Genomic DNA, 26067 nt, shown 5'->3' on the forward strand with positions numbered 1-26067 from the left:
TACATTGAAATCTGATTTTTTTTTTTGACCCAAAACAAAGAGAGAAGAATTTTTTATTTTATTTTTTTGTTTTTTTTTCCCTTCTGTTGATTTGACCAGATGTAAAACGCAAGCTTCGCTTCCGTAAGAATCTAATTGGTTAATTAGTTATCGTCATACGCATTCTGCAATGATGGTGTTTTTCTGTTAAGGAATCGGGTCAATAATTAAACCCGTTAACCCATAATCATATCCCCAGCTATCTCACGCTTTCTTTCAGCCATTTTCCTCTCTAATCACTTCGCTCGTATTAACCTTAAATTATCCGCCATGAGTGAACCTCGAAAACACCAGGTTTGCATATAATTAATCATTTTCTTTGCATGATTTTGGATGCTAATTTGAGAATTTGGTTGATTTTTTTTTTCCTTCCGTTTTGATCAGGTATCATTGCGAGGCGCAAGTGCGAAGGAGATTTCGAGGGATGTGCTTTTGGAAAAAGTTTCGCAAGAGAGAGCGTTGAGGAATTTTACTCGCCGAGCCACTGCTGCCGCTCGCTTAATTCAGGTCAGTAATTCGGGCTTTATTAGTTTAATTTTATAGTTCATTTTGAAAATAAGAAGATTTTCTTTTATCTGCGTACACGAGTTAGGATCGATATAAAGTGCTTGATTGTGTAGTCAGTTTGATTTTTGTTTACTATATGTTAGTTTGATAGTTAAATAGTAGTAAATAACCCTAATCCATATGTATTAGGAGTATGACATCTATTATATATAAATGGGCCTCATTGTATCATTGTCATAATTAATCAATAATATTTTCTCCCGTGCATTCTCACATGGTATTAGAGCTTCAGTGAAAAAATTATCACTCTGCATCATTCCAGCGGCCTCCGGGAAGAAAGATCTCGTTGTCGTGCAATTTTCCGGCGACTTAAGAGGTTGTCCGTAGCAAAAAGCCACTTTTCGTCAGTGTTCTGCAAAAACCAATACCACCACGAAGTAGATCGGCCTCCGGCGACCAACCCATAAAAAATTCTCCGTTAGAAGACCTCTCACGCGCTGCCGGAAGAAATTTTTCGGCGAAGCTCCGACGCCCATGCGCCGGCACGTGACAGTGTTTCCGGCCATTTTTCGCGAAATTCCTTCAGGACTGCTTGCTCTCCTCACTATTCTGAGCCTACCCATCTAGTTCAAATCAAATTCCGACCACTTTGAGTTTTTTCCGGCGAGCTACAGTGATTTTTCCGGCGTGAACAGTGATCCCCAGAAAATTTCTGCTTTTTCTGGCACGATATTATAATGGAATTCGTATCGGAAGCCTTTAATTCACAATCTGTTGGATCCAATGCATTGAATCTCATCCAGATGGTTTCTTTACCGGATTATATTGAGTTCCTTCAGTACAAAGCACGTAAACAGACATCTTCAGGATTAGTCTCCATTGTTCCAACAAATAGTAGCATGACTTGTGTCTCCCAATCTTCACCTTCTGAGTCTTGGGTCATTGATTCAGGTGCATGTGATCATATTTCTGGTAACAAATCTCTTTTCACTAGTATTTCATATTCTCAATCTCTTCCAACAGTCACAATGGCCAATGGGTCTCAAGTCATGGCAACTACAATAGGTCAAGCAAGTCACTTCCTTCCTTACTTTTCTTTATGTTCCTGGTAGTCCTTTTAATCTCATAGCCGTTAGTCGATTAGCCAAATCCCTTAAATCTGTTGTTTTATTTCTTGATGACCTTGTTTTTATACAGGAACGCAGTACAGGGCGGATCATTGGTACCGGACGTGAATCAGATGGACTTTATTACCTTATCCTTGCAAAATCACATGGACTCGCATCTTGTCTTCCTCCAATAACTTCTCCCGTTATTGATTCACCAGATTTATTGCATAAACGGTTAGGATATCCCAGTTTGTCAAAACTTCAGAAAATGGTACCTAGCTTATCTCACTTGTCCACTCTAGAGTGTGAGTCATGTCAGCTCGGTAAGCATACCCGCTTCTATTTCCCGCGGCGTCTTGATAATCGAGTAGAGTCACCTTTTACTTTAGTCCATTCAAATGTTTGGGGTCCTAGTCGGGTCAGTTCTACCTTGGGATTCCGCTACTTTTTCAGTTTCATTGATGATTATTCCAGGTGCACTTGGATATTTTTGATGAAAAATCGATCCGAGTTATTTTCTATTTTTCAGACCTTCCACGCTGAAATTCAGAATGAATTTGGGGTTTTTATCTGCCATTTCGTAGTGATAATGCCCTAGAATATTTGTCTTCCCCATTTCAGCAGCTTATGAACTCCCATGGGATTATTCATCAAACATCTTGTCCGTACACATCCCAACAAAATGGGGTAGCTGAAAGAAAAAATAGATATCTTATTGAAACTGCTCGTACTTTACTCATACAATCTCATGTTCCGCTGCGTTTTTAGGGGGATGCAGTTCTTACATCTTGTTATCTTATTAATCGTATGCCATCTTCAGCTATCCAAAATCAAGTTCCATTCTCTGTCCTGTTTCCCCACTTACCTTTGTTCTCTCTTCCACCCCGTATTTTTGGGAGTACGTGCTTTGTTCATGACCTTACTCCATGAAAAGATAAGTTAACTCCTCGTATAAGTTAACTCCTCGTGCTCTTATGTTCATATTTCTGGGTTACTCAAGAACGCAAAAAGGATATCGATGTTATTCTCCTGACCTTCAACGATTTCTTATGTCTGCTCATGTTACCTTCTTTGAAACTCAATCATACTTCACAGGTCCAGTTAATCACTTAGATATTTCTGAGATGCTACCCGTTCCTTCTTTTGGAGATTCAGTCCCTATCTCCCATTCATCTTCCTCCATAGCTCCATCGTCTACAGTTCCAGTTGCAGCTCCACCACCTATAGCTCCAGTGTCACCACCGAGTCCAGTGCCACCACCTAGTCCAGTTCCACCAACTATAGCTCCAGTGCCACCACCTAGTCCAGTTCAACCTTCTACAACTATAGCTCCATCGCCCAGCTGATTCACGTCTTGCACCTGACCCTGCTAATACTGCGAACTTGTCTCCTCTTAATCAATCGATTACACTACGAAAAGGTATACGGCCCACACTTAATCCTAATCCTCATTATGTCGGTTTAAGTTACCATCGTCTCTCATCATCCCATGGTGCATTTGTGTCATCCCTGTCCTCTGTTTCCATCCCTAAGTCTACGGGTGAAGCACTGTCTCATCCCGGATGACAACAGGCTATGATTGACGAGATGTCTGCTTTACATACGAGTGGTACTTGGGAGCTTATTCCTCTTCCTTTAGGTAAATTGACTGTTGGTTGTCGTTGGGTGTATGTAGTCAAAGTTGGTCCAGATGGTCAGGTTGATCGACTTAAGGCTCGTCTTGTTGCCAAAGGATATACTCAGATATTTGGACTCGATTACAGTGATACTTTCTCTCCCGTGGCTAAAATTGCATTAGTCCGCCTTTTTCAATCCATGGCTGCTGTTCGCCATTGGCCTCTCTATCAGTTGGACATTAAGAATGTTTTTCTTCACGGTGACCTTGAGGATGAGGTTTATATGGAGCAACCACCTGGGTTTGTTGCTCAGGGGGAGTCTAGTGGCCTTGTATGTCGGTTGCGCTGGTCCCTCTATGGTCTAAAGCAGTCTCCTCGAGCCTGGTTTGGTAAGTTCAACACACAGGAATTTGGCATGACTCGTAGTGAAGCTGATCGCTCTGTTTTTATCGACATTCTGCTTCAAATCTCTGTATTTATCTGGTCGTTTATGTTGACGATATTGTTATTACCGGCAATGATCAGGATGGTATTAGTAAGTTGAAGCAACATCTTTTTCAGCATTTTCAGACTAAGGATCTGGGCAGATTAAAGTATTTTCTGGGTATTGAGGTTGCTCAGTCTAGCTCAGGTATTGTGATCTCACAACGGAAGTATGCCTTAGATATTCTTGAGGAGACAGGAATGACAGGTTGTAGACCTGTTGACACTCCGATGGATCCTAATTCTAAACTTCTGTCAGGACAGAGGGAGCCTCTTAGTGATCCTGCAAGATATAGGCGGTTGGTTGGTAAATTAAATTACCTCACAGTGACTAGACCTGACATTTTCTTTCCTGTGAGTGTTGTGAGTCAGTTTATGGATTCTCCCTGTGATAGTCATTGGGATGCAGTTGTCCGCATTCTTCGGTATATAAAATCAGCTCCAGACAAAGGCTTATTGTTTGAGGATCAAGGTCATGAGCAGATCGTTGGATACTCAGATGCTGATTGGGCAGGATCACCTTTTGATAGACGGTCTACGTCTGGATATTGTGTCTTAGTAGGAGGAAATTTGGTGTCTTGGAAGAGCAAGAAACAGAATGTGGTTGCTCGGTCTAGTGCAGAAGCAGAATATCGAGCAATGGCTATGGCGATATGTGAGCTAATTTGGATCAAACAGTTGCTCAAGGAGTTGAAATTTGGTGAGAGCAGTCAGATGGGACTTGTGTGTGATAATCAAGCTGCTCTTCATATTGCGTCAAATCCAGTGTTCCATGAGAGAACTAAACACATCGAGATTGACTGTCACTTTGTTGGAGAAAAGATACTCTCGGGAGATATTGCTACAAAATTTGTGAAGTCGATGATCAGCTTGCCTATATTTTCACCAAGTCCCTCACGGATCCTCGTATTAGTTATATATGTAACAAGCTCGGTACATATGATTTATATGCATCAGCTTGAGGGGGAGTGTTAGTTTGATAGTTAAATAGTAGTAAATAACCCTAATTCCATATGTATTAGGAGTAGGACATGTATTATATATAAATAGGGCTCATTGTATCATTGTCATAATTAATCAATAATATTTTCTCCCGTGCATTCTCACACTATAGTGTATATTGAATGTGTCATTTTGCTAGAAATGTTCGTGCTAACGTCTACATTTAAAAACTAGGAGATAATCATACAATTGCGTGCTAGTGGTTTTTCATTGTCACAATGGTTAAATTACTTTATTTGTTTTTAATTCAGTGTGCGTTGGAGCTTTACTCTCTTTGAATTGATTGTATTAGGATGATCCAGCCAGTAGTCATATGCTTGTCTCTTACTTTAAGCAGTGCATGTGTAACAACAACAAACAACAATAACGATCCAGTAAAATCTCACTAGTGGGGTCTGGGGAGGATAGTGTGCACGCAGACCTTACCCCTACCCGGGGAGTAGAGAGGTTGTTTCCGAAAGACCCTCGGCTCAAGAAGACGAGGTCGATATGTTTCACAACATGGTTAGAATGTACCTCAGTACTAGTAACAGTCAAATACAGATAGTTGGGGGCTGAAAAATTCGGTGAACCAAGTCAATAATTGGGAGAAAGATCAGGAGAGGCTATTCAATTGTATTTGTTGGCTATCTTTTTGGCTTACACGTATTTAGCTATTTGGATGAACTTGAAAAGTAAAATTAAAGCTTGAATAATATGCTGTCAAGGTGGACTAGAAAGAACAACTAGAATAGTCCGAATTCGTAATCTCTTCTAATTGCAAACATGATAGTAATTTTTTTTTGTTGATCTGTGGTTTGAAGGTTTATCATTTTTATTTGTTGGGTTCACTTTTGTGTAATACGGCAGAACCAATGTGCTTTCTTTCATTATATTCCTTTTTTGAAGTTTCCGTTAAAAACCAGTAACATGTTGAAAGCCTTATAAGAAAACAATGTTATATATTGAAAGAAGACATTTTATGATCTCATCTTCAAGTATGATTGACAACTATGAATGCAACTGCTTAAATATGTGCAGAGAGCTTGGCAGCGTTATAAAGTTAAAAAATCTGTAGCCCTAGAGCTTCAGCAGCAGTGGGAATCAATGATAAATAGTCATCTTGCTCCTATAAAGAAATCGCATATATCCAGCCAAGTCCTGAGGCCTTTTATTTTCTTTACTACATTCTTGTTGGCACGGTATAGAAGAATTCAAGCCAGAGAAAAAGATTGCATCAGGAGTTGCTTTAGAGTTATCTTGGAGAGCATAAACTCAACTGGTATGCTATTCTTATATTTTTTCTAGCTTTTAAGTTTCTATGCAATTTTGTAGTCCTGATTGTCTTACTATAAGTCTATAACTATTGTGTTTTGCAAGTCTTGGCATGAAAAGTATTCCTTGTCTCGTTCTACTATTATGATTTCATACAAAACATAGTTATAGAATAATTCTTCACTGTCAGAAAGCTGTCTGAATTTCTATGCTGCACAAGGCAAGTCCATTAATCTAGTCCTTTTTAATTTTGGGGAAAGTTATGCCAGGTAAAGAGAATTGCTTATAATATTTTAACTTTGGCTTCATTTAAGCTGTGATTCTTTTGCTGCATTAAATATTTTTTCATCATGCATTTTACAGTATTTCATGTGAAGATGGACTATACTTCTAGACTGAGTGCTCGAGTAGTCATTAGGGCCTTGTAAATTACTCTTCTGAGATGCTTGTGGCGGGATATTCAAATAACCCATGTGCTGGCACAGTTGTGGGTCAGATAGGATAATTGTTTTGTTCTGTCATAATTTCTTCTATCCTTCGCTTCATTATCACCCATGGAAGCAATGAAAAAAGAGAAGAATGCCTTAGCATTCGGAAGGAAGTAAAGCTTTTTTAACCTGATTCTACTTCTCGCCCGAGTTATTTCTGATTTGCTAACTCCATGATGCACAACTTACTTGCTTTCGGTATTATTTCCTAAATTTTGAACCATAAGCACAAATATCAGCTATAAATCCTTGCTCCTTGCCCAATCAAAATAAATAAATAATAAAAAATCCTGCCCCTTGCATGATCTACGTTTATCTTGTGCTATTTGTTAGTTAAGTTGATTATGTCACAGCATATGTTGACTTTTTCTGTCTATTTCTTTCTTTTTTAGATCCTCATGGAAACTTTTGCTCAATGGCTATTGGAACCGTGGAAGAGAGAAAAGTTTGGAATTATCAAGCAAAGAAGTTGATTACCATGTGCTTGTTTATTTTAACAGAATATGATATGTCCTGTCACAAGAATGACGATGTATTACTTACATCGTTAGCAATGCGTTTGGCAGTAATTCTCACCGATGTGAAAGGTTGGAGGTGCATCAGCGATAACAATATACAGGGTGCATTAGTGGCAGTTAGGGGTTTAGTTCAGTTCATGGGAAGTATTAGAAGTGGACTATACAATTCTGTAAGGAGGTACATTTGTAAACTTGAAGCTCCTTGTTCCTTTAAGGCGGCAGATGAACGGTTGTTGATAACTGCAAGTGCAATTACTTTAGCACTACGGCCATTTCATGTTGCGAACTTAGTTGTGGATAAAAATGTCTTACTAGAAATGCAGAGTGCTGCTGAGCAATACTGTGTTTATCTACTTACAATACCTTGGATTGCTCAACGGTTACCAATGGTGTTGATTCCGCCTTTGAAACACAAGTCTGTGTTAACACCTTGCTTGAGGATTCTATTGGTAAGTTTGGCATAGTAAAGGAAATAATTTACTGTTTACTGTTGCAACAAATTATAAGTGTATATGCTTGTAGTTACATAATTTTAAGGCAACATGCGACTATAGGAAGATATTATTGTCAGTTGTGGGCTAGAAAAATCTACCAGACAATAGTCAATTAGTTCCACTTCATTTTAAACATATAGAAATACTTTTCTCCTGAATAAACTATGCTAAGGCTGAGGTTTAATTTGTCTTTCTTTGGCCGTAGAATTCTTTTGGAATTCAAATGATACTTTTTTGAAATTTTTGGGGTAATACTTGGTTGCATTTGCAACTTATCCACCTAAACTATGGGGTGTTTCTATTACTTCCTTGAACTTCTTTTTTTTCTGTATCTGTGTAGCACCCTGGAACAAGATCTAGTGGAAGTGGTAATCACACACTAACCACGTCATGTGGATTTCTTAAACACATGACATCACAAGATCTAGTGGAAGTGGTAATCACACACTAACCACGTCATGTGGATTTCTTAAACACATGACATCTTTTTAATATTAAATAATATTTTCTTTTAAAACTTGCATTTTTAGGACCATTTTTTCCGGCAAGATCTATATATAGTTAGGCCGAAATCTTATTTTTCTTTTAGCGTAGCTACAATTCTACATTTTAAATGCGTGGCATTTCTTCCAAATTAAATAATTCTATTTTCTGTTCAAACTCGTGCATTTTTTCTGTGATTCATTTTGTCTGGGCAGATCTGTAACAAGCTTGGTCAGAATTTCATTTTTTGGGTGTTGCTACAGTTGTAAACATTTTACTTTAAATTAGATAAACATTTTTCTTAACTCAAGCATTTTTTGGAATCCATTTTTCCCCATCAGATCTGTGAAAAGCTTGGCTGCAATTCTATGTCATTTGGGTCAGATCCAACACTCGAAACAAAAGAACAAATAAATGAGAGAAATAAAGAAGAAAAAGCAAGAAAAGTTTACACAGTTGTATATAACCATGTGACAATTAGTTGTAGGAAGAAAAAGTCAGTGTAGCTTCTTTATATTATTTCTTTCCTCTCGCGCGCCACACAAGAGTTGGACCTACTCTGTGCCACTTGGCACTTCAGGGTGGTAATAGATAGGTAAAATGGAAGTTCAGTGGGTAAAGTAAACACTGCATAGTTTAGGTGTGTAAGTTGCAGTGGAGCCAAATTTAGAGAAGTTTTATGTATTATTCACATTATTAGCTTTATTATTTTCTTTGTTGCTTGTGGTGAGTGATTCATTGGTACTTTCTTTTCACCATGTTCTACAAGAAGAGTTGATCAGTTGGACCGTTGGATGGTTTCTAAAAGCTTGGCACTTCATGTACTATATATAACCCCCCCCCCCCCCCCCGCGCCACCAAAAAAAGAAAAAACCATTACTATATGCTTGTCAAATTGATATTTAAATCTCAACTGATTTGGTTCTATTGACAAGGGGAATCTATGGAAGCATGCGATTGAGGATAGATATGGAATGAATGTACAATGGTGCAGTAAGTAGTCATAGCTTGCTATGGAATTTCAATCTTCAAGCAAATCAGGAAAATGTGGTAGGAATTTGATGAGATGATGAGATTATAGGTGGAAAATAGCAGAAGAATAAGGCTGTGTCAGGATGGATGGCTAGAAAACGAGAGTCCAGTTCGTAAACCTATACATCGTGTCTGTGACAAAGATTTACTATTACAGAGGATTGAAAAAGGAACTGGAATTGAATATTTCATTAGAAAAATCTTCAAGAAGAAAAAAAAGGATAGTATTAGGTTTCTGCTAGTTAAATTAGACGGAGTGGTGCCAGTGAACCACTAGCCTGACTCCCTTCAATGGTTTATCAAGAGTGGTGAGGATTTTTCAGTAAAGTCATGTTATGACTAGCTGCTAAAGAAGGATTTTGGAGAGCTAATCTCAGTGGACATGGAAGATGATTTGGAGGCTCAGAGCACTTAGGATTCTTTAGGATGTGTAGCACATGAGGCACACTTAACACGTAGTAACCTACTAAAAAGGGGTTCCAGTTATGCTACAGATGCTATTTATGCTATCATCTGCTGCGTACATGGAACCCCTCTTCAGTAGGTTATCACGTGCTAAGCGTGCTTTGTTCAGTTGTATCCACCCAATAAGGATTCCACTTATTCAATAGATGTTACTACTGCATAAAATGTACTGAATTTGTAAACACATTCTTGCATGGTACATATGATGACATCATGCATGTTTGTAAACTTATTTTGGGGGATTATGGGCGAAATTTGACAATCTATAAGCTGCAGTAAACCATTGCTAGAGACAAAGGATAAATAATAGCCAAAAGCAATATATGGAGAGTTATCCCTTACTGTAAATTTGGACAATTTGGATGGAAAGGAACCATAGATATTTTGATAAGCCTTATCTTTGTCTTTTGTCCCTTGTGGTCCGGCCCTTCCGGGACCCCCGCGTAGCGGGAGCTTAGTGCACCGGTATGCCCTTATCTTTGTCTTTTGTAGTACTTAGATGCTTGCGGATCATGTTTTTTGTGGTCTAGTAGAAATGTTGTAAATGATTTTGGTAATATGCTGAAAGTTATTGGCCCCTTAGACTTATCTTAACCTTTTTATTTAAAAAAAAGTAATAGACCCCTTGAAGGAGTGAATCGCAGATGATTTTTTAACACTCTTAGTAATCCTTGATGCTGTAGTTTGTTTACAAAATATTGTCTGATATAAAAAGCTGGACATTTGACTATAAATTCCCTTAAATTGCTGAGGCAGCTTGCATTAACACTTACCGGTTTCATCTTGGTGATCATCTCTATATCAACAATTAGTTTGTGCAGATTACTGTATTGATACCTTTCCAGAGTTGGATTGCCATCTATATTTTGCTTTATTTCTAATGCGATCAAGATATTAGAATGTGAAGGGACTGATCATACTGTGACAGGTGATGGCAGATGTCAAAAGAGCAAATTCTAAAGGATATGTCAGATGTTGATCAGATGACGAGTTCTTCTCATAACAGGGTGATGCCACCAGTTGGTTGGGCTCTTGCAAATTTTATATACCTTTCTACAGCCAGCGAAAGCAGTATCTCAGATTCTGGAAAGTTAGTGTCTGGTTTAGACCGTCAATCCTATGTCCATGTTGTGATTACTCTGGCGGAGAAATTATTGGCTCAGATTGAAAGAGCTGGTTGGGTGAGAAAGGAGGACCAAGAAGTTCAAGGTGACGGAAATTCTGTTGAAGCCGAGACAACTTTTGAATCCTTGAAGACATCATACATGGACCTTTTTAAGCCTGTTTGTCTGCAGAGGCATCTGATGGAACTTTTAGTGGTAGAAAAAGACTGTCTCGTTCAGAGAGCTGAAAGTCTACCATCATGTGGAGCAGAATCTTCTGGGAGCTGTGAATTGCTTGATGTTTCTTACTACTATTCGTGCATGCTCAGAATATTTTCTGTTTTGAATCCAGTGCTAGGGGCAATGCCAGTTCTCAACATGCTATCTTTTACTCCTGGTTTTCTTTCTAACCTTTGGGGAACTCTCGAAGAGTCATTTTTTCCAGGAAAGAATCTTGTCGGTAAGGGCAAATATTTGGATCAAAGTACAATTTCTGAAAACAAGATTCTTGAAGTTTCCCAGAGAAAGCAAAAACATTCTTCTAAAGATGTAGGCAGCAAATGGGCTAGTGTATTTCAAAAGATAACCGGGAAATCACAAACTGAGTTCAAAAGTGTGGATCCACTTGATGGAAAATCTGATACAGTGCACATTGACGATCTCTCTGATATATGGGACATTGAACTGCTAAGGCAAGGTCCTGATGGCATATCACCAGATATGTCTTGTCTGCTACATCTGTTTTGCGCTAGCTATTCACACATGTTGTTAGTCCTTGATGACCTAGAGTTTTATGAGAAACAGGTCAGATTTCTGTATTACTTTAATATTTCATGCCATATCTGATATTCCTATGTCTTCGGCATGATATTAATAGCTCCTGAAAGTGAGAGTTGCATGAATGTAGGTTCCTTTTACATTGGAGCAGCAGCGGAAAATTGTGTCGGTGCTGAACACATTGGTTTACAATACAATGTCCCACGGTATTGGTCCAAAAAGCAGACTTCTGACAGATTCTGCTATCAAATGCCTTCATTTATTATATGAAAGGGATTGCAGGCACCAATTTTGCCCTCCTACTTTGTGGCTTTCTCCGGGTAGAAATAATCGGCCACCCATTGCTGTAGCTGCTAGGACTCATGAAGTTTTATCAGCTACTTCAAATGTTGATGATGCCTCAACCTCTTTGAGCATGGGCTCCATCATTACTGTTATCCCACACATCTTTCCATTTGAAGAAAGGTAGTTTTGACCTGAAAAGCTCATCATTAGCTGTAACAACTTGTCATTGATTTACCTTTAAGTTTATTATGGCACTTTTAACTCCTAGAGTGTACCCAAATGCTTCTTTCCCATGCTTGACATTGGCAGATGGTAGAGGCTTTTCTCTGCAACTCAGCTGTACCTTTCAGCTTTGTTAGTTCTGGAGAATTAGTTAAAATTCATATCTATTTGTTCATATTTTTGTTGTACTCTTCCACTTCCACCTTAAGATATATAGTAACTGGACCAAAATACTTGCTACAGAGTCCATGGAAGATCATTCCTTAGCTTGCTGTACTTGTGGATTTATCACATATCATCAACTACGCCTCAATTTTAACTTAGATGGGGTCAAATATATGAATCCTCTTTATTCACTGTGTGTTATTCAGGTTTATTTCATTACAACAAATACCAACTACAACTGACTCTCAAACCAGTTGTTGTCGGCTCTATGGATCCTCTACATCCATTCCCATCCTTTATGGCCATTTTATTCCTTTACTAGATAATTCATCCTTTAGGAGAACTTAGGGATTATCTAAAAGTAGGATTCTGTAAATCTCGCACATATCTTTACACTGTCATGCAAAACCCCTTTCAAATACAGATAATGTGAATGTGCCAATAACGACTAAGCATAATTCCAACTAGAGTATTACCTATAAGGATACTTTGCTTTCATTGTATTTCGTTCTGGATAAGTTCACATGGATTTCATGAAGTATTGCAGGTCTTTTGAGATGACATCCTTCTATGTGATTTTTTAGGTCTGACTTCTTCTTCTTTTTGTAGCACCTTGAATATGTTTTTCACAACTATGACCTGGTGCATTGAGGTCTACATATAACATGATAATATCTCAAGCGACCTTTCCCACTCTTTCCGCTATATGTGCTACTTGCACGTTCTGTTCTATGTCATAATTTCTAATCTTTTATATTATTGTTTGACTATACATCTATCTTAATATCCTTAAGTGCTACTTGCACCTTCTGTTCTATGTCATCATTTCTAATCTTGTTTAATATTGTATGTCTGTACATCCATCTTAAATTGTTGCCTTCGCTTCGGTTTTCTAATTGCACTACCTAGTGTTAGTTTTGTGTTTTCGCTTGGTTTTCTAATTGGTTTGCTTGTCATTTCCCCTTCCCTTTATCTTTCCCGAGCCGAGGGTCTACCGGAAACAACCTCTAGGTAGGGGTAAGATATGCGTTCACACTACTCTTCCCAGACCCCACTTGTGGGAGTACACTGGGTTTGTTGTTGTTGTTGTTGTTGTACCTCCATCTTAATATTCTGTTAGATCTCACAGTTATCCTGTACACACATACTTATCTCTAACTAGAGAAGAAAAACTTCTGACAAAATAATGACCTCATATAGGTGTAACAACAAAAGCAACTAAGCTTTAATCACAATTTTTTGGTATCACCTATATGGGTCTCTCTTCCTATTGTGTTCCCTTATGTGGAAGGGAACTCTATAAGGCCTTTGGGGGATATAAATATATCTCTTTGGACCATGATGGAATTTTTATAGCGATCATCATTTGCCGTAGGTATTTTCTCGATGCCGGGGTGAAGAAGCTAATAACACTAAGACCACCAAATTTGATTTGTGACATTAGTTTCTTCCACTGCTGACTGCTATAGCCTTTTGCACATTGGAGTATAAAATTCCTATAATTAATCAAGGTAGTTCTCGTCAGTCTTTCTGGTTGGATTTTTGTGGTCTCACCCTTCGTCTAAGATATAAATATATTAATCTCCTTTTTGTGTTGCCAATAAGGAACTTTTATGGACTGAAAACTTCAGATGCTCCATCTTTTCAACATCTCAATGGCATAAATATATATGTAACATGGTTGTGTGGAAATTTTGAGTATTTCTATAGTAACAAGGAGTTGTACTTATTTTTGGTCCTCTGTGTATGACGATGTTGCAAATTGGCTCAAACCACTAAGGTTAGTCCCATGGGTCCAATGTAATTGTGAAGGATTGATTTTTCTTTGATTTGTAGATAAAGAGATGTTAATTGTCCTACATTGGTGGAAGAAACGGGTTGTCTCCTTATATGGTCTTGAACAATCCTCACCTCATAAGCTAGCTTTTGGGGTTGAGTAAGATCCAAGGTCCAATTCTTATCATGGTATAGAGTCAGACCAATTCCTATCATTGGGTTACTTAGTCTTGGGCCCCCATATTATGTTGTCCATGCTTCATATGTCCAGTCCTGGACGTGCGGGAAGTGTTTAGTGTCTTGCATTGGTGGAGAAAATGAGTTGTTGTCTCCTTATTTGGTCTTGGGAAATCCTCATCTCATGAACTAGCTTTTGGTATTGAGTTAATTTCTTATCAGCTATATCGACTTAATGAATTCAAATGTGTAGTTCTTGCATCAAAGGTAGCTTCTTGGAATTGCACAAGCAACTGTTTCTTCTGGTCTAGGAGTGCTCAAAATCATTTCTTGGTTCTTGACAGGGTTGAGATGTTCAGAGAATTCATCAACATGGATAAAGTATCAAGAAAAATGGCTGGTGAAGTTGTTGGACCTGGAGCTCGTTCTGCAGAGATTGTAATTCGTCGTGGTCATATTGTTGAAGATGGATTTCAGCAGCTAAACAATTTAGGATCAAGGTTAAAGTCCAGCATTCACGTCTCTTTCGTGAATGAGTCTGGTCTTCCAGAGGCCGGCCTGGACTATGGTGGGTTGTCCAAGGAATTTTTGACAGAAATAGCCAAAGCAGCTTTCTCACCTGAGTGAGTTGCCTGTGCTTATGTAGTTATCCAGTTAGCCATCTCATTCTTTTCTCTCTGAAATGACTGGAGGTCTTTGTAATTGGCTCTATTTTGTAAGGTACGGGCTGTTCACACAGACCTCAACCTCAGATAGACATCTAATTCCTAATACAGCTGCAAGATTTTTGGACAATGGAATTCAGATGATCGAGTTTCTAGGGAGAATCGTTGGCAAAGCACTTTATGAAGGAATATTGCTAGATTATTCCTTTTCTCATGTGTTTGTGCAAAAGCTGTTGGGCCGCTATAGCTTTATTGATGAATTATCTACACTTGATCCTGAGCTATACAGGAATCTGATGTATGTTAAGGTAAATTCTTCTATTCACTTCTAGAAAGTTCTGGTAAGAGTTACAGATGATATCTTGTAAAAGACAAGCAAAAAATAGTAACTTATTACTCCTTGTGATACTCACTTTGATGTGTTCTAGAAGAGCTGTGGAAGGGGCAGGAAACTCCATCACCAAAACAAACACTGATAGAAAAACAGATGTTTCTATTTGCATTTAACAGAATGCTCAAAAAACTCTTTAATCCCTTTAATATCTACTATATTTAAGTGGATATAGTCCAAAAGGTGTTTATTCTAATCTATGTTTCTATTGAGACCACTTCTATCCTAAACACCCTCTTATTTTATTTTTTCCGAAATATTGCTTGTGAAAGTAAAAAAAAAATGTAAAACATCTATGGAATTCATAGGTATTCAGTTCCTGTATATGCTGAAATGTGAAAAGTGATTGGTCATTGAGGAGATTTAGCTTAGGGCTGAGAAGTAAGTAGACTCCAATATTCATTTCCAATTTCTTTTGCGTTTAAGTGCCTTTCAGCATTTAAAAGGCTCATTCTTCATTCCTGTTAAATACTCAAATGTATCAAAGCACCTAGAGATTTTCGATTCCAATTTCACCATCACTTGTAGAATATATTACATGTGTTTGGCGAAAGAAAAAGAAGTAAGCCCGCATGTGATGAATGTATTGCAGACCTAAAATAAATTAAATAGAAGTACCCATTTGTAACTGTTTAAACCTTCTTTACTTTGATACTGTATTGATGAAGAAATAGGATTGAAAAAAAGTTGTTATAAAAAAAATGAATTGTTACAAGAGATGTGACAGGAAGCTCCCAAGTTAATGACCTAAGATTGAAGAGCGGAGGACTCGAAAACACAAGAAACAGGATTACTGATTTAAGTAGCATGTAATACTTGTGGAGACGATTATTAGTGTTTGAAACTGAAGGAACTTAGTGTAAACTGCCATGTAAGCTCTGTAGTTTGAATTAGTGGATTGGATTCCATGACTTTAAGGATTACATAAAGATGTCGCTAGAAATGTTGCAAATATAATCTGGTTATCAGAAAATTGTAACAGTTGCTTAAAATAGTATCGGAAATAATTGGAAAGAGGCGACTGCGGGAATTGTAACTGGAAAGAGGCGTGGTGCTTCCAGAACACTCCTCGAATGAGGCATTGGAATTTAACAAAAAGATGGAAGATCGCTGAAAATATGTGCTTGGAACTTTTATGGTAAATAAGAGGGCTGAGATTGTAAAATATGTGAAAACAAGAAAATAAATGTATTAGTGATTTGATTAATATGGAATATAGACACACCTACTTATAAGTAGACTAATGATAGTCTTGTAATGAGGGACAGTATATAACATAACCAACTAATCACCAACACCAAACCTCCATATCCGTATCCATATCCATATCCATATCCAATTTTGATGGAATATGGAACTATGCATAAGACTTATACTTTGTTTCTGTCTATGCAGCACTATGATGGTGATATCAAGGACCTCGCATTGGATTTTACAGTTACTGAAGAATCATTAGGGAAACACCTTGTCATTGAGCTTAAACCTGGTGGCAAGGATATTTCTGTAACAAAAGAGAACATGTTGCAATATGTTCATGCAATGGCAGATTTTAAACTTAATCGGCAGGTCTGGATATTTGTGCTCCAGCATTGAGATGCCCATTTTCTGGTATTAGTGACTTATTGTTTCCAGCACGCAATTGCAGATACTTCCTTTCTCAAATGCATTTTATAGAGGATTGACGGACCTTATATCGCCTTCTTGGTTAAAGTTGTTTAATGCAAGTGAATTTAATCAGGTATAATTACCTCTGTGCATATCTTAGCAGAACTTCATTTTCAGTTTTAGTAGCTTTTTGTACAATTTTCATACCCTTTTGTTCACCCCTTCCACATATACGATAGTAGGTTATGGCTTGACTCTTCATGTTAGCTAGACCTAGGAGGTGGTAAGTAGATCAAAATCTGTGTTACATGGACTCTTCATTTGGCTTATTGTAATTGTATCAAACAGGTGAGGTATGGGTATGAGTTCGGATCCTTCAAAACACAATAAAACCTCCTAAATGAAATCTACCTGTATGGATAGTACCGAAGTTGTATTGGATTCATAACCATGTTTGTCACCATGTGAAATAGATATTGATTTCATACCCTATGATTTTATTATTCTAGCAAAATGGAGGTGGATATCTCTCTGGATCCACTTGTGATTTATTGCAGATGCATATATACTTGCATGTGTATGTAGTTGAAGTGTGTTTGTGTGTGCAAGAGATTGGGGGTGGGGGGGATGGGCTTGCTAATTGGTTTATTAGCTACATATGCACTCACTATGTCATCCTACCATCAATCCGATGAATTTCGTTGCCCCCACGACTTTGATCTAGTGGTAAGAGCACAACTCATGATGTGTGGGTTAGGCACACCTCACAGGTTTGAACCCTACCACAGACAAAAGCCTACAATTTAAGTGGAGAAGGATAGAGGGATGAGCCCATTATCCACCGAGTTTTGAACCTTACGCTACTTTTCTCAACAACCCAGTAAAAATCCACATGTGGGGTCTGGGGAGGGTAGAATGTACGCAGACCTTACCCCTACCTCGGAGGGGTAGAGAGGCTGTTTCCGAAAGACTTACGCCACTTTTCTCGATTATCAAAAAAGATATTCAAAGAATTTTATTGTATTCCTCATGCTGTATGTGATTCTACTATCAACTGACCTCTCCTTGATCTTTCAATACTAGTTTTGGGCTCATCCATTTAACGAGGATTGGTTTGTCATGCTTGTAAATGCCAAATGCATCAGCCACACCTCTGCTATTTTTTGTTTTTTCTTTTTCTTTATCTTATCTGGTTCTCTACATTTCTCTAATGATTGAGGAAGTTATGTGACATGACATACAGACAATAGAATGAAAGGCATAAACAAACTACGTTGAATGCATATGCTTTGTTGAAAGCCGCATGTGCCACAAAGGCTTTCCTTTGCTGGACTGCATGCTTCTGTATCAGCTAATCCAAAGTGTATATCCAGTTGCTTTCAGGAGGAAACCATGATATTGACATTGATGATTTAAGGAAAAACACACGCTATACTGGAGGTTACTCAGAAGGGAGTCGGACAGTTAAACTCTTTTGGGAGGTAGACATGAATTTTCCCTCTCTTTTTTCTTGTTATTTTATGAAACTACAAACGTCATTTCGATCAGTTGAATTTTCTCTCTCCTCCTCTTCTTTCTTGTTATCGTATGAAACTACAAATGTGATTTCCATCAGTCTACTTGAACCATCTCAAATGAACATCTCTCAACATTAAGGAACTTGATCTTAGCAGAGATCTTTTATTATTTTGTATTATCTAACCATATGTATGCGTTTGTGTTTAGGTATTTTCGAATTTTGAACCAAGAGAACGGTGTTTGCTGCTTAAGTTTGTGACAAGTTGTTCGCGAGCTCCGTTGCTTGGATTCAAACATCTGCAGCCAACCTTCACTATTCACAAGGTATGAGCCCCCCCCCCCCCCCCCCCCCCCACACACACACACACAAAAGAAAAGAAAAAAAATCACCAGCACCCATGAAGATGAAAAACAGATAATGAGTTTAAAACTGAGAATTGTATTATAGGCAATGCTAATTCAAAATGGTCAACTGATGATGGTGAAAGTATAACAAGGGGCAAAAAGTGTTGAGAGTTGAACTAGCGAAAGAACTCGGAAATAGGAGGGCAAGGAAAGTATCTATTGGCAGGTGAACTGGTGTGAAATTATTGGTTAACTGGCTCCCTGCTTCATTTGGATGGAAAATGCAGGAAAGATGATTTTTGTTTTATATCTTGTAACAAATTCCTGCAAAATCCTGGTAAAGAAACAGGTATCTGGGGCCAACTAGCAGATGTTTTCTTCTTCATACAGAGAGACTGAAAATTTGTGTGGAAGTGAACAGGACCTAAGTCTCCTAATAGAGTTTAAGCTAACGTGTTAGTGATGGGATATGAACTTCCTCCTGTGAGCCACTGGCCGATAAGGATCACAGCTTCAGAGTGCATCGTCAGATGTGTGATGGATTTGACATACATTCAGTAACTTGTGCTTTATGGAAGCTGAAAGGAGGCACTCTTGATTTTGGTTGAATTGTAGACAGTAGACCATGAGAACAGAGAAATGCCAGTAAATGACTGTACTTTTTCTGATGGATACTATCTATCGTTCCTATGCTTCTCAGTTTGCTTCAATGATATGAGGAATGTGATGCAGAGAAAACTCTTGTACATTTTCCCCTCTAATAAAAACAAACTAAAACTAATCAGAGAAGCCCCTTCCTAAAAAGAAACCTAATTTTATGACGTAAGCAAATTAAAAACGGAAACAAATGCTTCACTTGATCTGGGCCACATTATGTGTCATGCAGACATGCTTCTGGTTAAATCAACATTCGGCAAAACCTTTTTTTTCTCTTTAATTTTCTACGCAAAACAACTTAATTAATTAGCATATTTTATTAACTATAATGAGAGGAACATTTTCATTAACTTTCTGGCATTTATCTTTATCATGTACTTGTTCTTGTGTGTGAGTTTGCAATTATGGCTCCTCATACATACTCTTCGTTGATAAATTACATGCTGTTCATGCTTCACCTCTTCCCAGTAATCACTCAACACCAGCATATTTAAAAATCTAACACTTCTGGCTAGCTAACGTTTGTTGCACTTCCTTCTTCCCTCTCCTGCTTTCACCTTCCCTTCTCTATGTTCTAAAGGCCTGTTTTGATCCTGCTCTTTTTCATTCTAGGAAGAGGGGGGAGATGAACATTGAAACAAAAAAATACAAAGAAGTATCAAAAGAAAAGGAAGGGGGAAATTAGAGAAAACGCACATACCGAAAATTTTAATGGAATACCTTGATTACCAGTGCTTAATAGTAATGAAATTTCGTAAATATAGGTTTCATGTGATTTGCCACTATTGGCGACATTCGGGGGACAGGATGTTGATCGGCTTCCTTCAGCTTCTACTTGCTACAACACTCTCAAGGTACAATATTCTATATTAACTTTGAGGTATCGAATGCACCAAATCCAACTCATATAGTCAAATGGAAAATCAAATTAGCTTTCAACAATAGGACCTCTTTCTGTCAAACATACTGCAATCTGTCCTTTTTCTTATGCCTTTGACAGCTTCCGACATACAAACGCCAGAATACGTTGAGAGCAAAGCTTCTATATGCTATCAATTCCAATGCTGGTTTCGAACTTTCATAGCTGTTGATCAGGTAAAGTGGTTTTCTCTTTGTTTGTAAACACATAAGCTAGTAGAAGATTAACCCCATCAGAAAAAAAAAAAAAAAAAAAAAAAAAGCTACATACCAGAATTTGAAATTTTTTTGGGTCTCCTTTTTTTGTGACTAAAATGGAATACTTAGTGAACTTACTTTATATGAGTATTCCTTTATTCCTTTTTTTAATTCGGGGTAGGCAATCAAGTAGAATATTTAGAGTTGAATAGAGTTCGTCTCATGGGATAACTCAAAGACTTAGGGCGTGTTTGGTATGAAGGAAAATGTTTTCCAATTTTCCCATGTTTGGTTGGCTTAAATATTTTGGAAAACATTTTTCTTATGAACTCATGTTCCTCCAATTGGAGGAAAATGTTTTCCTTATGAAGAGAAGGAAAAAAAAGCAAAAACTCCTTCTCAACCTTCCCCACCCCACCCCCTCTCTCCAAAAAGGGCATTTTTTTTTTCAAATTTCAGTTTTTCCATTACCACCCACCCTACTACCCCTCCACCCTCCCGCCAAAAAATTATATTTTTCACCTTATTTTCTTTTTTTTTTGCAATTTTAAATTTCTATTTTTTCGTTTTTCTGCACCCCCACGCCACCCCCAATTTTTTTTTTTTTACTTTTTTTTTGTAATTTAAATTTCTGTTTTTTTCGTTTTACCCCCCCCCCCCACACACACACACAAAGAAAAATATTTTTTAAATATATTTTTCAGTTTTAGTTTTTTTATTTATCGGTTTAAAGGCTCAAAATTTTACAAGTTCCGAAGTTATGAGTTCGGAGGTTTATGTGATTGGAAGTTTACGGGTTTAGAATTATAAACTTTATGAGTTCGAAATTCCGCGGTTTCGAAAGTTTATGAAATTTGTGGGTTCGGAAGGTTGTTGGTTTGAAAGTTTATGGCTTTATGTTTATTATATTTAAATTATTTATTAATACTCTTTGAGAAGTCATTTTCCTTAATTTGCATACCAAACACCGGAAAATGAATAAGATTACTACTTGTTTTCCAAGAAAACATTTTCTTGGAAAACATTTTCCGTTATACCAAACACACCCTTAAATAGAACTGTTGTTTCTGCTTACTTTTATGTGACAATGATGGTACATCAAATACTGGAAAACATATTCCCAAGTTGGGAAGGTTGTCAGATGTGTGGTACTTAGCTGTAACTGCTTTCATACGAGATATACTATAGCTTGAATGATCAAAGACCAACATAAAGCCTCTTTCAAGTTGGAAAGTAACTATAAAACAATATCATGAAAGGGTGAACTACAAAGTAGACCGTTTCTGCAGCTTTGAGGCTTTAAGAGATGAGCTCAAAGCCCTGTTCCAACAGACTTTGAGCCAATTTCTCATTTGCTGTTTCTGAGGGATGAAATCCATCCCAGAAGACATAATTTGTAGCATTGGAGCATGTTCCAATGGACCTGGCATTACAAAGGAACGATGTTTCTATCATACCAGTCCCACAACAAGCCTTCCTTGATTCAAAAAATCCTGGAAAAGAGGAAGATTATTAGAGGAGATGTGATCAAGTGTCCTCTTTGATTTCAAAAGATAGTTAATCACAACCCCCCCCCCTCTATGTGGCTGCCTTCTTGTGTGGAAAAGAAGGGGGACTTTACTAATTTTCCTGTGATTTTAGAATGCAGGAAGTAGGAAACCAATTTAAGAAACTTCCATTGCTTCCTTTTGTCAAGTTTAAAGCTCCTTTATTATGTAAACGAGACACGACTTTTTTTTTGTTGAACGGTGAAATTCTGTGTTACATGTTTGTGCTTTGCAAAACTTTTGAAGGGTTGTCTAGTTTGAGAAAAAGGAAGGAAAAGGAGAAGGGAGAAAAAGTTTCAGCACATTACCATTTTCTACAGGTTTTGTGATCAGATCAAAGAGAGGCTGATAGATGTCGAAGACAACGAGCTTGATGCCAGGAAGCTTGCTCTTTAGATTTTGAGATGTCCGGTTGAGCTTATTATTGAAAGAGATTGCATCTTTGTTCAGTCTTGCAACACAGTGGTTGGTTCCTGCACCGAACAAAGTAATGGCTGCTGGCAAACAACCAGTTGGTGGCAGAGTTGTGACCCCAATCCTCCTTGCTCCCAAACCATAGAGGTTCTGTCCATAGATCGCTGCTGTATTAAATGCGGATTGGCTTGTGTATAATATAACAGTTTATATATGATATTTCTTAGTTTATGATTCTTAATTACATCTTGATCTGATTTTCTTGATGTGGCTCAGTATCAGGAGTAAAGGTTGTGATAGTGTATTGATGTTCAGCTTTTTCTTTTTTTCCACGGTAAGTCCACGTGGTGCTCAAGTGTTCCAAAACAATCCCAAGTTTCTGTAATTTGCAAGTGCTTGTTATAATTCAAGCGCGGGCAAGCTTGCTCCCGTTTGTCAAATGTGAGGTGCAACTTAAATTTATATTCCAGGGCTCTTACCATCGTACCGAAATACTACTTGTAAATTTTATTCTAATGATCTGGCCAAATGATCTCGAGTTAGGACATTATAATGGGTTTGTTCTAAATGCATTTTCATTTGATATTGCTCTTATGGGCAAGGGTTATGCCTAGAAATGCGATGCAGGTTGCCCTGATTTTTGTGTCAGTTGTTTATTGGAACAGTCAAACGCTAACAATTTGTACAAAGAGGTAGGCGGACCTGAATGAATGTAGAGTATGACTGCATGAGGATATCGGAGAACTGATCAGGTGAGTAGACTCTGTTGAGTAGTGGATTTATGTAGTAGTTTTGAATAAAGTCACTGCTCCCTGCACTTATAAGATGTATACTTCCTGAGAATATGTTGTTAGCCTTGGTCCTCCCGACCAGATTCACTACTTTCCTTTGCCACACCCTGTAATATTTTAGTTGATGTGGCAACGTTAGAGCACGCTGCAAAAACCATGACATTTCCAAGTTAGTCATACTCAACAGTCCACAGATTTCTATTCTCATGCATACAGTTTAATACTTACATATAGTTTAGCAGTCCTCTCATAATAACCGGAAGAGGCAGAGGCAAAGTTGACGCCAGTCAGAATTCTTTTCCCTCTAGCTTCTCGGCTCAGGTAAGCTGGTGGGTAAGAAGTGAACCCAAGATACTCAGCTGTAGATTAAGACATGCATGTGTGAGAAACAATGGAGAACTTTTACTTATTATTTTTTTTTTTGGTGTGTGTGTGGGGGGGGGGGGGGTGTTGAGGAGACTTGGACATTACCTGTGAAGTCTGTGGCCAGCTTTCCGTTGCAGAACCTTCCGGTGGGTTTGTGTGTAACAAAATCTCTTCCATAAGGTGGGAAGTTTGCCTTGATGAGAGTGCTTAAGTTGTTATTATTTCCAACATCAACTACAGAATCACCAAAGATGCACAATGCTGGAACCAAAGGGTCCCCATCAGATACAAAAAATGCCATAGCAAGAAGAAGACCACCTAATAGACCCCTCAAGAAACTCATTGTTCTCTTCTCCTATAGCGAATCTCTTCTTTTTCTTATCGTTAGGAGGGCGGGCAAGAAAATTGGAGAGGTTTGATTGATGAGTGAGAGGAAGGTGGGGGAGCAGGTGATGAGAATGTAAGGACATTTAAATTCAAGTAAAGGGAAAAAATGAAATAACTGTTGGATAGAAAGTTGCTCATTTCCAGGTGAAGAGGCATGTTTGGCACCTCCTAAAGCTAGTAATCTAGTGATGTATTGAGAAAAAGTATGAGTTCAAGTAAAGCTTGTTTAATTTTGTCCATATCTGTGAGTTTATTTAGGAGTATGTGTGTTTTAATAAAAGCTAAACATACTTTGCAGAAAATTGAAGCACAACTGGCGTGAACCACATAATATTCCTTTATGTATGACCTGCTTCTTCATGCTACTCCATATATGTTTAATTCAACCACAGAAAGCTATATAGATAACATAAGTAGAAGTTGAGTGGCAAAGAAAGATACAATTTCCTCTATTTTTTTTCCTTTTTGGGTTGGGGGAGGTACTGGAGAGGGAGGCCAGAGAACCTAAACATCAACACTGGCAACAAGTGCTAGTAATATTTATTAAAGCGGAAGATCAGCAAAACAAAATAGAAGGGGACTAATGACCAAAAGTTTCACAACCAACAACAACATACCCAAACAAAATACTTGATAAACGTAACTTTGATACTTGATACATATGAAAGATGCTCAAATGATATCTAAGTAATATCTAAATGTAACTTTCTGGGTTCTTCCATTTCAGCTGGGTGTTGCAATAGCAAAGGTCTGCAACGTTCAATTCTGTTCTAGTTCTTTTAAAATCAAGTCCAATTTTTTGGGAAAAATGACACTGTATAGCGAAAAAATATATAAAATTTGTATATTTTTTGTATATATATACATTATGTATTATATACAAAATTTATACACTTTTGCGGCTACCACATATAAATAGTTTATGGCGCGGGCTAAAAGTGATAATACCCCAACTTTTTTCCTCCCTTACACTGTCAAACAACGTCATTGAACAATTTTAATTTTTCATCCCTTTATATTTTATTTGTATTTTCTCTTAGACTCCCACTTCAAATAAAAATATACTCATATATAAATCCATATCTATACTATATTAAAAGTACGAAGGCCTTAGCAAAATGTCGTTCGCCTTTTTTACCTTTTAAGAATAGAGTTTACACTGGGCAAAATAGTCCTTCTAATTAGTTTCCAAATATTTAGGAATAGTCATAGGGGTGTTCATAAAAATCTGAAAACCCGAACCAAACCGACCAAAAAATCGATACTTTTTTGTTTGGTTTGGTTTGGTTTTGGTTTTGAAATTTAAAAACCGATCAAATTTGGTTTGGTTTTGGTTTTAATTAAAACAAAACCGAACCAAACCAAATGTAGGAGTAGCTATTTTAAGTTTATTATTACACCTATATATATGTATACTTTTATACGAAGTTTTAAAAATTTTATAGTAAATATTAATCGTTTGCACTTTTAGTACAGTTCTTTACCTTTACATTCTTGTTTAATTAGTAGTTTTCTTTTGTTAAATGTAAGAATCTATTTCATGTTAAAAATAATATATTTTTAATTGAGTCCATAAATTATTCATCACTATTTGATTCAATTATCATCAATATATGTTGGTAAATAATAGATTTCTCAAAGGGCAATTGATTTGATAGTGTTACGTTGAAAATGTGGTCGCTGAAATATGTGTTTGGTAGTATATGTCTTATATTTAAGAAAAAACCGACAAAAATAACCAAAAAAAATCGATTTAATTAGTTTGGTTTGGTTCTAATATTTGAAAAACCGACTTACTTGGTTTAGTTTCTTTTTAGGAAAAAACCGATCCAAACCGAACCATGAACACCCCTAAATAGTCATTTAATTAATTCCCTAATATCTAGGAATAATCATTTAATTATTTCCTTAATATTTTGGAATAGTCATTTAATTTTACTAGAAATCTTTCCTTATTTAAAACATATAAGGATTCTTAATATTTAAGACTTTAAAAGTAATAAAAGTTTTACCTTATTTAAATTATTTCCTCATTTAAATTAACATACTTTTCATATTGAGATAATATGCATTATATTATTTGATGGGCGTGGAACTCACTCGAGGGACGGAGAGTAGGTATATTATATAAAATTTTAAATCAAAAGATACAAATGCCATGAGTTATGTATTTTATTTTGAACTTAGTTTTGAAAGAATTAGTTTTGAAATTTTGGAAAAGAATTCCTTGGTTTTGAATTCTTGTTGTCTTTTATACTTCGTGTGTATTC

The 26067-nt window shown here is 37.2% G+C and overlaps 2 protein-coding genes across 4 annotated transcripts; one reads left to right on the top strand and one right to left on the bottom strand.

The window, feature by feature from the left end:
• Positions 1-136: 136 nt before the first annotated feature.
• On the top strand, positions 137-22497 carry LOC104229945 (E3 ubiquitin-protein ligase UPL7). 3 transcript variants are annotated; one of them, XM_009782677.2, is made up of 15 exons: positions 138-333; positions 424-546; positions 5777-6017; positions 6891-7465; positions 10429-11397; positions 11501-11835; positions 14340-14618; positions 14716-14968; positions 16447-16617; positions 16697-16789; positions 18030-18137; positions 18382-18498; positions 19941-20030; positions 20177-20271; positions 22086-22497. In XM_009782677.2, the coding sequence occupies exons 1-14, from the start codon at positions 310-312 to the stop codon at positions 20258-20260; spliced, it is 3462 nt and encodes a 1153-aa protein (XP_009780979.1). In that variant the 5' UTR covers positions 138-309; the 3' UTR covers positions 20261-20271; positions 22086-22497. The 3 variants fall into 3 exon arrangements, with proteins under 3 accessions (XP_070006635.1, XP_009780979.1, XP_009780980.1); XM_009782678.2 differs by having other exon boundaries at positions 22160-22497; XM_070150534.1 differs by lacking the exons at positions 19941-20030; positions 20177-20271; positions 22086-22497 and adding an exon at positions 18623-19923 and having other exon boundaries at positions 137-333.
• LOC104229946 (GDSL esterase/lipase At5g03820) lies at positions 21592-23947 on the bottom strand. Its single transcript, XM_009782679.2, has 5 exons — positions 23516-23947; positions 23273-23403; positions 22956-23189; positions 22148-22403; positions 21592-21785 (listed from the first exon to the last, which is right to left on the bottom strand). The coding sequence occupies exons 1-5, from the start codon at positions 23751-23753 to the stop codon at positions 21592-21594; spliced, it is 1053 nt and encodes a 350-aa protein (XP_009780981.2). The 5' UTR covers positions 23754-23947.
• Positions 23948-26067: the final 2120 nt, after the last annotated feature.

Source organism: Nicotiana sylvestris, chromosome 7 (genome assembly GCF_000393655.2).
Source record: "Nicotiana sylvestris chromosome 7, ASM39365v2, whole genome shotgun sequence".
NCBI lineage: Eukaryota > Viridiplantae > Streptophyta > Magnoliopsida > Solanales > Solanaceae > Nicotiana > Nicotiana sylvestris.

What these genes read in the sequence shown, in the direction of transcription:
- LOC104229946 (XM_009782679.2), bottom strand. Translation starts at nt 23,753, where the DNA reads ATGAGTTTCTTGAGGGGTCTATTAGGTGGTCTTCTTCTTGCTATGGCA. An exon ending in AGAGGACTGCTAAACTATAT is followed by an intron (nt 23,190 to 23,272) that starts GTAAGTATTAAA and finishes TGGTTTTTGCAG; the next exon opens with CGTGCTCTAACGTTGCCACA. An exon ending in CACAAAACCTGTAGAAAATG is followed by an intron (nt 21,786 to 22,147) that starts GTAATGTGCTGA and finishes CCTCTTTTCCAG; the next exon opens with GATTTTTTGAATCAAGGAAG.
- LOC104229945 (XM_009782677.2), top strand. Translation starts at nt 310, where the DNA reads ATGAGTGAACCTCGAAAACACCAG. An exon ending in GTGAACCTCGAAAACACCAG is followed by an intron (nt 334 to 423) that starts GTTTGCATATAA and finishes CGTTTTGATCAG; the next exon opens with GTATCATTGCGAGGCGCAAG. An exon ending in CAACCTTCACTATTCACAAG is followed by an intron (nt 18,499 to 19,940) that starts GTATGAGCCCCC and finishes TCGTAAATATAG; the next exon opens with GTTTCATGTGATTTGCCACT.